This window comes from Arachis ipaensis, chromosome B07 (assembly GCF_000816755.2).
Source record: "Arachis ipaensis cultivar K30076 chromosome B07, Araip1.1, whole genome shotgun sequence".
Lineage (NCBI taxonomy): Eukaryota > Viridiplantae > Streptophyta > Magnoliopsida > Fabales > Fabaceae > Arachis > Arachis ipaensis.
The window spans coordinates 115,601,212-115,614,734 of NC_029791.2; the positions used below are offsets into that span (position 1 = coordinate 115,601,212).

Here is a 13,523-nt window from a genome sequence, read left to right on the forward strand (position 1 = left end):
AGTACCAATAAGCTTTTAATTAGATGAAAATTTATATGTAATTATTTTTATATGAGTTGTTAATTGAGATGAATCATTAGATGAAAATAATTGTTATTTAATAACTCTTAATTATTAACTTCACATAAAAACAATAAGTAAATTTTTATATTCTAATAAAGTCGAAGAGGAGTATTAGGGGACCATCAACTTTTGTGTTTTATAACACTATTAACTGGCCATCAATAGTGTTTTTAATGATGTGAGATTATATTCAATAATAGAAGATCATTCACTTCTCTTTTAATAGTTAAGTGCTGATTACAAAACACAAAAATTACTAGCCTTGCCATATTTCCTTGATTGTTTACATGTACATGAAAACCCATAAGATGATAGTCATAGATACATTATTGTTGAGGAATGCACGCACATCTCATAATTTTCCGTCCCTTGTTTCGGACTTTAATATATAATAAAAGATTTTTTTTATTTTTACACTACATCTTCTATATAACAGCTTTTACAATCAAACCACAGAATAAAAATAAAAAAAAATATTTTCAAATGAGTGTGTATCAAATGAGGGGTGTTTTGGAAGGGGTAACCAGGTGAGGGACTCGTGTGCGGATGAAAGATTTTATTTATTTATTTATTTTAAAAACAACTAAATCGACGTCGTTTTATAAGAATTGATTGATTTTTAGTTCGGTCTTATAAGAATTGATTGATTTTTAGTTCGGTCCAATATACCGATTCAGCGATTTCTCAGCGGTTTAAAAAATGACAGATTTTAGTAGGAGGATCGGACTGTTTTTCACGCTGGTGGTGCACACAACCATCACATGGAAGTTTGTGCTTCAAAATCTTATAGTTTAATTTGAGTGTACACTTCATCAGTTTTACTGAAATCATTTGATTAAGTTGAGATTGTGAGATTGAACGCCAAAAATCACAATCAAGTAAGATACGCTTTATTTATGATTATACATACTTTTACATTTACTGCCACATGGTTGGTTCAAGACTTTAAGCGGCAGATTCACTTAAAGAAATGAATACGTGATTAAATTGACCATACTCTATAGTCTACTGTCTTACGGAATGTTTAGCTTAGCTATCTATACATTAACGGCATACTCAAAATTCAAGTACTAATTAACTATAGACAAGGTTATATGAGTAAGCCACTTGGCTTTATTTTTGTTTTTTCTCTTTAGCAACCTCTGTATTTGAATCCGTGATGCACCTTTTTTTGGACTAAAAAGGCGTACATGTATCAAACCTATTTATTTAGGATAATATTAGTGAATTGTCCCATGCGATGCACGGGTATGGTAAATTTAATGAAAATTATTCATTAAGAAAATTTTTTATCATAATAACATATTAACATATGTATGAGTGTTCTATAATAAATTGGATTGTTTAGTAAGATTGACCACACTTTTAAGATTCTGACTTTTATTCTGTAATTTTAACTTTTATTGGCAGTTTTAATATCGTTTAGCAAATTAAAAGATGAGGTTATTGTTTAAAATAAAAAAAAAAAAGACAATAAAAAAATATAATCAAGCTAATTTGATGATGGGTGCTGAAAAAATTATTTTAGCGTGGTAAAATAAATTGAAGAAAGATAATATTTATAATGTGAACAACCATCGTGACTTTCACAAAATAATCAATAATAATGAGAAAGAATATAAAGATAATCATTGTATACAATTAAGATGATTGGTTGAAAGAAAATCAAGATAGATGATTGGAATTATAAGTAATGGTATTGTACACACAAAAAAAATCAAGTAGAATGTATGAATTAAGTGACACATGTAACCAAATATGAAAACAAAGAAATAATAATGTGAATAGTAAAGTAGATAAAGAATTGGGTACTATGTACTGTTATGGAATAGTGAAAAAAGAACAAAAATGTATGATTCAAAAAAGGTTAAACTATCGAGAGGAGTACAAATTCATTAAATATATTAGTATAAAATAAGTGTCAAAATATTGATTGAGCTATTTTATGTGTAAAGTGAATGAGAAATCACTTAAACTAATCCAATACTTTGAAGTAACAACTAAATATATAATTGTGATCAATACTACAAAAATTATATACGACATGAAAGTGTTAAATTGTGTTTAAGAATAAAAATTTGAGTTATCATAGCAAGTTCAATATTAATGGATATATGATTTGGGTGCATTGGGTTATAATAATTCACTTTATGTTTAGGCATACAGGATACATGTATACAAATAGTTATATATTTATTGAAGAAATCTGGTAGAAACATATTACGAGGATTATATGATTTTTCAGTAGTATATAAATTATCGTTACATATGATATAAGAGAAATTTGAAAACTGGTGGTGATTAAGCTGACTTGATTACATGAGTATGATTTAATTTAAAATTTTATCTGTTAAAAAATTATTATATCACTGTATAGAGTCATCTAATAATTAGAATACATCAATTTCGTAGTAGGAACTTGGATACCATGTAAGAATACAATAAAAGCTATGTATAAAGCATTTGAGAAAAAAAAATTAATAAAGAAGAAAATAATAAGTATGATAATTAGACTACTGTAGTCAAATAAATATATTTATTACATATATAAATAGAAAAAATAATGAGAAATAAAAATAAATTAACTGCATAATGAATAATGAATAATCAAAAAGGTCTATAGTGTTTGATGGAAGAGAAAATTCTAATAAATATTAAATACTTAAAACTTCTAAATTTATTGATTTTTTATCATCAACAGGACTCAAATTTGACCTTGCTCTCTTTGACTATGCCATGTTGAAGACAAAATATGCGCCTTCTCCTAATAAGAAAAACTTCTGATGATATAGAACCTCTCCAACGAAGTTTCGTTGTGAAAGAAGGTCCAACCTTTTGACGTACATTAACATAAGAAATCTCATTTGATTTTGTATATTGTAAGCAAATTGAATATAAAAGGAAAAGAGGTTAAGACATTTTGGCGAATTGAAAATAGATTCCCGACAACAACAATGAGATTCTGTCTTTTTTGCATGAACAACTACATGCCAAACAAAGACGCATATCCATAACAACAATAATATTTCAAATATTACCAAAATTAGAAGATATACATTAGATCAAATAATAAGAAATATATATAACTCGTCATCGCAAAACATTACGAATCTGTGATTGAAGCAGATCCCCTACAAAGCTTTATGCCACCGCCTCATAGTGGGGTGTGTCTTAAGAAAGTGAACGAAGGAGACCAATAAGAACTAAAGAAAAAGAGAATAAGTGAACAGAAGAGAAAAAAATAATGAAGAGAATCCCTTTTTTAATTTTGAGGAGGAAGAGAAAAAATTAAAAACAGAGAATGGAGAGATCCCCTTTTTTAATTTTGAATTTGAATTCAAAATTAAAAAAACTAAAATTTTAGGGAAGTATATACATGTGAAGCAAGTTTAAAAATAGGAAAGAAAAACTTGACATGGTCATGAAATGTGAAGTGTAACGAAAATGGTTTCACGTAGGAGTGGTATGGTAATAAGGGTCATGATGTGAAGTGTAATGAAAATAGTTTCATGTATGAGTGGTATGATAATAAGGGTTATGATGAGTGAAAAATAAAAATATTGATATTTTGATAGAAACTCAGAATAAATATAAGGGATGACAAATGTTCTTTTCACTTTTTTTCTCTACTTCCCTGCAACAAATACCGTGCCATAATACCATCAAGAACTCTCCGCTTGACAAAGAGAAGACAGACAGAACAAAAATAAAAGAAAAAAAAGTGATGCAGAGAGATATATAGATCTAGGAGAGAAAGACATGAGAGAAGATAGAGAAAGAAAGATGGTTATGGTAAGAAGAAAATCGAAAGTTGATTATCCGAGAGATGGATTGAATACTTGATAAGGTTGTGCATATTTAAAATTCAAATTTTAATTTCAAATTACATGCAGATTTAGTTGGAATTAAAATTTGAATAAAATGTAAAAGAACATACATCAGGAACGTATTGAAGATGAAGATGAATATAGGAAATAACCTGGATAGAAAGATAAAGAAAAATATAAAAATATCATATCGCTGTTGTGCTCTTGGTGGTCGCCCGACTCAGTACTTTTCATTCCTCCTCCGTATCCATCACCACATCATCGATGACCACCACAAACTCAACCACACCCACTGCAACACCACCGCGATATTATGATCCACCACCATAGCAGTCACAACCTTATCCACCGCCTTAACTTTGTCTTGGTGCATACATGAACTCTATAATCTCCACCTCCAACTTAAATTAGGAAGAAGAAGAAGAAGATTATACAAAAACAGAATCAATGAACGTAGGAGGAAAAAGGAAGAGGAACTGAAGGTGAAGAAGATGAAGAAGGAGAAGAATCGAAGAAGAGGAGGAAGAGATAAAATTGAAAATAAAGAATGGAGAGAATCACTTTTTTAATTTTGATTTTGAATTTCAAAATTTTAGGTTATGTGTACATATAAAGCAAACTAGAAAAGAAGGATAAAAAATTCAGATACAGTCATGAAAAATGTAGTGTAATGAAAATAGTTTGATGCAAGTGTTATTATGTAATAAAAGTCATGATATTGATAATCGAAAGCATGGAAATTTTAATAGATAAACACACATATCAGAAAATGAGAATGAACCTGAAAGATGACACGTAGGAATTCTACTATGGAAATATCCTTCTTTTCAATGTATGTTATAGGATTAGGGAGACAAAAGATACAGCCAAAACTTGTCTTATTTATTATTTATTAATTATCGCAATAATTAATAAAATATTAAATAAGACAAATTATGGCTATTTTTGACTAATTTTTTTTATTACTAAACATTTCTGTTTATTTTTTTTTTGGACTGAAAAGAAAAAGACAAGTAAGGATTTAACTATGGACATAATTCTGATGTCAAACTTCAAATTATTTGAGAAAAATTTTACTTCAGTCTTTAATCTTTATCCCTTTCATGAACTCTCATTTTGTCTATCGTTAATTAGAAAATGATATTGTAGTCTCTAACCACTATTTCTATCAGATCTTTCACTTTCTCTATTAATATTTTTATCCAGAATTAACGAATTTTATTTACGTAGACCATTAAATCAACACATGTCAAACAACAATTTAAAAGGATAAATCACCTCCTGTACAATCAGCAAAAATGTCATTATTTTGGAGAGCTCAAGAACATTTTACTTTTTTTCTTCTTTTCATTGTTCAATTATAACTCAATGTCATACCTCTTTTCTCCTCTCTTCCTCTTCACGAACCAGATCACTACCAAACCAACTCTCTTTTCTCTCCGTCTCTTCTTCATCATTTTCGGCCACCATCATCACTAATATCCACGGCACCACCATTCTCTGTTTTCACTGCACATCTCTATTGCCACCTCCTCCTTCTTCTTATTCTTCTTCTTCAATTGATGAGTAATTTTATCTGTTTAAATATTTGAATTTAGTTTATGATATGGTCTTACGAGTTGTCTTTTTTTGAATTTAGATGATTGAATATAGATATCTACTTAAAGTATCAAATTTTATGTGAAAGAGTGATTTGGTGATTATAGAGTGTGTCAGTATTTTAATTGGTGTATGGATAATATTTGTAGTCAAGTAATTGTTGGTCCATGAAAATTCACTGTCTTTGTTTAATGTAAGATTTTCTGCTTGGAATGCAGATTTAGAATTTAGTGTAAAACCAAATAGAGACAGAAGCGAGCTAGAAGAAAAGAATTGTAAGGATAAGGAGAAGAAAAAGAAAGAGAGGGTAGCTATAGTGACACTGTAGTTGTCAGCAGTGAACAGAGAAGTAAGAAAAGAGATATAACTTTGTGATTTTGGTTCGGTTAGAAGAAGAAGAATCACCGTGGTAGTGGAATGGTGCAATGAAAACAGAGAATGATAGTGGATGATGATGATGGTGGCCAAAAATGGTGGAGAGGAGAAGGAGAAAATGCTGAGAATGGTGGTGGATGTTGATGATGATGGTGACCAAAAATGATGGAGAGGAGAAGGAGAGAAGGGAGTTGGTCTAGTGGTGTTCTGGTTCGTGAAGAGGAAGAGAGGAGAAAAAAGAAGAAGAAGATCGAGGAGCGATTTGTCCCTTTAAATTGTTGCTTGACATGTGTTGACTTAACAGTCTACGTAAGCAAGATCCATTAGCTCTGAACGGAGACATTAACGGAGGGACAGAAGGTCTGACGTAGTTAGTGGTTAGGGTCCACAATGTCATTTTCTAATTGATAAGGGGCGAAATAGAGTTCCTAAAATGGTTAAGGACTGCGGTGGAATTTTACTCTAGAAATTTTAAATACAATAGAGAAATGGACAGCAAGTGGAATTAATATTCAATTTGATCTCTGAATTTACACGCGAACCTCAATTTAGTTCTTGCAATTTCAATTGCCTCTTTAGTCTCCAAACTTTGTAACGTGACTCATATTAGTCCCTGAATTATTTTGCAGCACAAAAACGTTAATGAAGCGCTGATATGGACAACCAAATGTCATGTTAGAACTTGTAAAACAATGCCGTTTTGATTTTGACACTCAAATAGCACAAAAACGACACCAAATCACTTGTTTTGAAAGGAAAAGTTTCAATAAATACCACTTATGATATTTTTTTGGACTATTTGAGTGTCAAAATAAAAATGATGTTTTACAGAATTCAACGTGTCATTTCAATGTTCTGTTAAGGTGTGTGCGTAAAAAATTATCCCAAAGACTAACATGAGTTATATTCACATTTGGAGACTAAATAAAGACAATTAAAATTTTAAAGACTAAATTAAAATTAGCATGAGCTTGGAGCCGCCGTCGCCGTCGGGAATCAGAGCTCACGAGGGAGAGAGGAGACGCAAGCCAGGAAGAGAACTCGTCGTCGCGCTCTGCCACTGCCGCCGCTGCTACTGACTTGGCCGCCACTTTGCGTCCTCGCCGCTGCACCTCGCCGATTCTGCTTCTGCTTTGCTTTCGATTTGGGTGTTGTTGTTTCTGAATTTGAATAATGTGTTATTGTTGGTGTTGAATATTGTGTTTTTGAATCTGATTATTATTATTTGTTAAGAGTAAAAGATGTGGTGGTGATGGAGGATATTTTTATTCGTAAAAAGTCAAAAAGACGATTTTAATGCTAAATAAAGCGTTGGGAACGATTTTAAATTCAAAATAACTTTGAAGACGAATTTGATTTTAACCCTAAACCTTAGGATGAAAATAGTACTTATCCCTTTATTTATTTATAGTTGACAAAAAAAAAATCAAATATGGTTATTACAGCAGCTAAAGTACAGCTTTATTGTATATATGGGTCCGTTACATGAACTTTAATTTCCTTCTTGGTTGGTATCAAAATAAGTAACTTAGAAGTAATCTCTGTCCTTATGAAATAATAGGAAGAAGAATACATGATATATATCCGGAAAATGAGATCTATAGACTCTAATTAATTAATTGATGACGAGGAGGAGAAGACTTCCATGGTGGAAAGATCAAAGGAACTCCAATTATTAGTGTTCCAAGAAGCGTCATCACTTACTAAATTCATAGAAGATGGCATCATCAATAACTCATCATCATCATCATGATGCTCATTCATCAATGGCACCATGGAGAATTCCATCTCCTGCATCTGCATCATTGATGGCGGTGGTAGTGGTGGTTGCCATGTAGCAACACCATCATCATGTTGGACCACATCATCAAACCCATCCAACTCGATCCCACTCATCAGACTCAGTTCTTGTTCAAACGAAGAAGGTTCCACGTCAGCACATAGAACTCCGAAATCATCATTCTTCTTCGGCTGCACAACTACTGCATCGTTCTCGGTCTCACCGCTTAAAGAATTATTGGAGGAAGACGAACCGCCATGATCCTCACTTATTGGAGCTTGGTTCAAGAAGTTGGCAAACACAACCGCCATGTCTATGTCACGTGATGATGATGGTTGATGAGCATCAGCAGATGACGATGAGTAGTCTCCCTGAAGGCGGTGTTGCGTTTGGTTTCTGGCGGACTTGGAACGGCGGTTCTTGCGGCATCCACCGCCGACGGGGACGTTGCGGAGGGAGCCGCCTTTAGTCCAGTATCGGCGGCAGGCCTTACAGAAGTAGCGAGGCTGAGAGAGGCTGTAGTTGTTGTAGTAACAGAATTTGGTGTTGGTTGAAGCGCAGCGGGGGCAGTTAGGGGCTACCTCTATGGTAGGTTTCCACCTTGGTGGCATAGGCATAGGAATATGGTTATGCAGCATGATATGGTGATCTACACTTGATGGCAACATTTAATGGATGAATTGAGAATTGAGAAGAGAGAAAGCAGAGAGAGCAGAGAGCATGTATGTATTTGTGTGTCCAAGACTCGAGAGGAACTATAACGTGGGCGGTTGAGAAATCGTTAACATTAAGGAAGGGTGTGTGCAACTGCATCATATCTGCACTTTCATAGCCGCCTCCCCCGTCTCTATATATATCATTGCCTCACGTGCTCTACCTTCTTAAGTCAAACCAATTTGATAGTAGAAAACTATTAGACGAGGCCACTAAATTATTATATAACAATTTTTACAATTGATTTAGTTAATTATTAATTAATTTGGATTAATAGAGTAGTTAGCTTATTTATTCACTTAAATAAATGTCAAGAGCTCAAATTCTTCTGTATACATGCAACACCTTATTAATCAATAATTGATTTTCGAATAAAATTCAGATTTACACTAGGTAATGTTAGGGAAACAAAAAAAAAAACAGCCAGAACTTGTCTTATTTAGCATTCATTAATCGTCACGACAATTAATGAATGCTAAATAAGGCAAGTTATGGCTGTTTTTAGCTGATTTTCTTTGGTTACCAAACATTTCTGGATGAGAAAATCTAGGAGATCAACACTTTTATTAAAATCTGACCAGTATTTAATCAATAAAAAAAATAAGTAATTTCATATCATTAGATAAAATCTCACACCATTAAAAATACTAATAATAACTAATTAATGACTACAAATCATAAAATTTACTGATGTCTAACACTCCTCGTTAGAGATATCTTATTGCATCTAAAGGGTTGGTCCATTATTCAAAAGTGTATGAAATTAAAGATCCATTCCTCTCTCCCTTATTATTCAAAGATCCAGCTATATCTAACTACTTAAGTCATTATAACTAGTCTTGGTCTTAAATACCCCATTCTTTAAAAAGATTTCATTTCCTTAAAAAGTAAATACTTAGTATTTTAAGGAGAAATTAAAGGTGGGATTTGAGTCTCTAATGAAAAGTCGGCAAGAATGTATGAGTACGAAACAATAGTGTGTATTGGATTTAGTGTGGACGGTACTTTAATTTGGTTTATGCAGGAAGCTTCACATACATATGCAGTTACCAGTTATACACATCATATGGCACCATCATCACGTGCATTACTGGGTTACGTGGCACATATCTTTCCATCATTTTCAAATTCTATAATCATCCTTAATCCACAATTCACCATTCACATATCACCACATTTACATGTCTAATCTTTTATTATAAATTACTCATCTTGGTCAACCCCTCCCCTAATATATTGTTAGTGTGAACTTGTATTCACTTCAAAATTATTCATAACTCATATCAATTGCAAAAATACATACCCTGACCAGCATTTTAAATACATTAATAATTAAATTACTTTCAGAGAATTCAATCAAATTCCAATAATACTTTTCAATTTCTCAGATATTATTTTATCCCACAATAATTAAAAAAACTTTTTATTAAGACCGGTGATGATGACCATTATTACTAATTAAAAAATATATCCTATNNTACTATCAACTTTATATAAAAATAATTGCACATAAATTTTCATCTAAAGAAAATTATATCAAATTCAAAATCTTAATATATCGAATTAATTAATATCTTATCTTATAAACTCTTCTTCGCATCTTAATTTTTTTCAATGCAAGATTAACTCTTTATACTCTTTATCCTTACTACCTAACAGTAGAAACAGCAATTTGAACGTAATTAAGGTTAGAAGGAGTTGGTAATTAATTAGAATTGATGATGAAAAGGAACAGTATAAATTAAATGAGAGAGTATGGGGGCAGCTAAGGGTTGCAATCATAGGTGTGGGGATTCGATCCAAAAAGGAACATTCGAATCACGTGGGGGTTTAACGTTGCTTTCACGAAAGATGCCAACGTACGTATTCGTAGTTAGAGGATCACTGGCTTCCACGTCTCTAACTCCTCATTATTCATTATTTCCAATAATAATTAATTCAAGTTTATATTATTGGGATAATAAATGTGTCAATATATGAAATTGCTTGCATGTATGTCATAATTCATAAGTTAGCTATAGCTTATTAGGTAGGTAGAATTAAGCAGTAATAACCGTTACGTTGTTGGTGCAATCATATGCAGATATCTATATATACGGAATGTGCATGCATATAATGCATAAAAATAAGAGATTAATTAAAGAGAGGGCTTGATCCATGCATCGGTTATAAGATGATGGGCCATGTGATGCTTGCGGGTCTCTGTTAGTTATGTTGATTAATACTATTGACCTTATTCCTAAAATCATGATCAGAGATTGAAGAACGAGTAGAAATAAAGCCATCATGATTGTATACTTGATTATTAGATCACACAGCAATGTATATTGAAAATGGTGAAACTCAGGTGGAGCTCACTTCACGTGAAGTTGATAGTCGAAAGCCGTTAGATAAAAATTTAGTCAAACAGTCAAATCATCTAACCGCTCTCAATTATCAATTTTACGTAAAGTCGATTGTACCTTAATTTTCACGATTGAAAAAAATTCACACTATCGTTTATTATTGCCTCCAATATTTCCTTTTGGTCCAACTATTCTTTGGAGATCGTATGGGGTGAAAAAATTCAATTTTGACATATCTTTGCAATATGATCCAATTTGGTAGGATGTGTTAGGAATATAATAATTTATATATATATTTTTTAAGAATTTAAGTTTTCAGGACAAATGATCATATGTTATAGTATAAAAATTTGCATAATTTAATAAAGATTTTGAGTTTGCTTCTTGTTAATATATGAAAAATACAAAAGCTTCAACAGTAGAACGAAATTAGGATAGTTACATTTAATGAAAAAAGGAAAAAATATTGGTGGTTAAGTTCTTAAGAAGATTTTAACCTGAAACATGTATGTTGGATGCAAGACAGTGAGAAATAAAAAAATCGTTGACCCAATAATCTAAACAACACAGTCAACACTCATAATAATAATAATAATGTGAAGTCCACTAATAATATTACAATTACTAATGAAAACTGATGAAAACTAATAATATCCTGAGTCTAATAATATCACAATTACTAATGAAACCTAGTTGCAGAATTGAATTTTAATATTATAAGCACCAAGTTGGTAGTTTAAAAAAGAGAGAGATGATTGGTTAAGTGACCAACTTTGACCAAACAAATTAAACCAAGTGGATATTTTATCACCGAGGCAAGTTACAACTGAGACTCATCAGATTCTCATATTATTGAAAAGTAGAATGTTGAGTTGCATCTGTTCATTCTGCAGCCGCATTAAGTGAATATTATAATTGATACTCCTATCTGCTTAATCACTAGTAAGTTAATCATTAGACCAATTCAAGTTGTTTTTTATTTATTATTATTTAAACAGTTATGTTATTTATATCAATCTTTTTAATATACATATATACATAAAGAAATATATACTTTTTTTTTCCTCTCCAAAATTTATCAGAAGTATAAGCCTCTTCCTCCATTACACATGCAAATTCATTTTTAGTAGAATTTGCACTCTAAAAATTGTTAATGTTGCAAGTGTGAGGAGTGCATGAAGTTAGTCCCACATCAAAGAAAACAAGAAAAGGAGAGGAGTTTATAAGATGAAAGACTCATTAATTTATATTTTGAGTTGGATGTGTTGTCTTCTCATCTTATGTTCTCTCACTTAATTTCTTCCCGAAATCTCTCCGCTGGTCGACGGTTAGCCAAACAAAAATCTTAGGATTTATCTAGTTAAAAGAGAATCAATCAGGTTGGTATAAACAAAATGAACAATACAAGAATCTGTTCTACTATTTGAATTCCAGACGATTCTTTTTGGTCAGGGTCCAGGCCAACATACGGGCCCAAACCGCGAAAAACCCGGAGCCCCAACCCAAAGAATATGTATAGAATACACAACATTAGAACTTTCCTTTTTGGGTATGGAGCATTGGAAGCTCTTTATTTTAAGCTTCACTGTATAACCATTGGATCATGATTTGTGGAAAGAGCCCAAGAGGTAGTGGTGATTATATAATCTAATTTGGGCTAGGCCCATTATTTCTTGGGCTAAATGCGGAAGTTGGGTAGGGTAAATGCCTAGGTTGAGTATTTAGTTCAAAGGGCCTTGGAGCTCTTTTATGCTTATAGTATATAAGGGGATGAGGTTACCAAAAATGTAGTTAGTGAAATGATACCAAAAAAAAAAAAAAACCTAGTAACCATTCCCTATTCACCCTAAAAAAAAAAATTATTACCTATTCTTAAACACAAAAGGAAAAAAAATCATTACCTATTCTTCAAAGAATATTATAGCCTATTATTTAAAAACCAATAAAAAAAAGAAATCAATACCTATTAATTTACTAGATTAAATCAAAGTTAAGTCACTTTTATAGTTACATTGTAAGATAAATAAACGAAATATTTGTGATTGAAGGATGGCATAAAATATGTTAAAAGCCCAGAAAATGTAGCGACAAAAAAAAGGGCCCTCCAATGTTAAGTTATGTTGTGATAAGAATGTCTGTTTTCCAATTTTCCAGCCTCAATTTAATGCTGAAAGGAGGGGACTCTTGGTTGCTCACACTCTTTGATTTTCTCATAAGTATTAAACCTAATGTGTCCAAATACTTGAGACAAATATTTATCTGTTTCGTGACCCCATTCACCACAAGTCCACAACATCATCCCCACACTCTTTTTTTTTTTTTGAGGGTGAAAAATAATATAACTATCAAATCTAGATCATTGGGTGCATGAAGCATGATGGCCATATTTAAATTTAATACTATTATCCTAGAACTAGATATATAGTCATATATATTATTGAAAGATAACATAATACTCCTCACACTGCTAATAATATAACAACATTGATTTTTTATGTACTAGTTATAATATAAACTTTGTAGTATATCATAAAACAAATTAAATAATGCAATAATTATGGACAAGAAAACTAAAGAGAGTTTGGGCATGTGTCTATTGTTACCTTTTCAGAAGTTCTTAATCATGATGATTGAATTATTGATATCTTTTTTAGTTGAAGTAGTATAAAAACTACTCAAAATAAAAGTAGAAAAAACTCTACAATTAACCTTCGTTTTCTTTTATCCATTTTGCAAGAGAGAAACAGCAAGGCAAGTTAATCTTCTAAGGAAGAAGCAAAAAAAAAATTATTTAAAAGACAATAAAAAATCAATATAAAA

The 13,523-nt window shown here is 31.6% G+C and overlaps 1 protein-coding gene across 1 annotated transcript; it reads right to left on the reverse strand.

The window, feature by feature from the left end:
• On the reverse strand, positions 7,304–8,536 carry LOC107608284 (dof zinc finger protein DOF1.2). Its single transcript, XM_016310123.2, has one exon. The coding sequence runs from the start codon at positions 8,310–8,312 to the stop codon at positions 7,476–7,478; it is 837 nt and encodes a 278-aa protein (XP_016165609.1). The 5' UTR covers positions 8,313–8,536; the 3' UTR covers positions 7,304–7,475.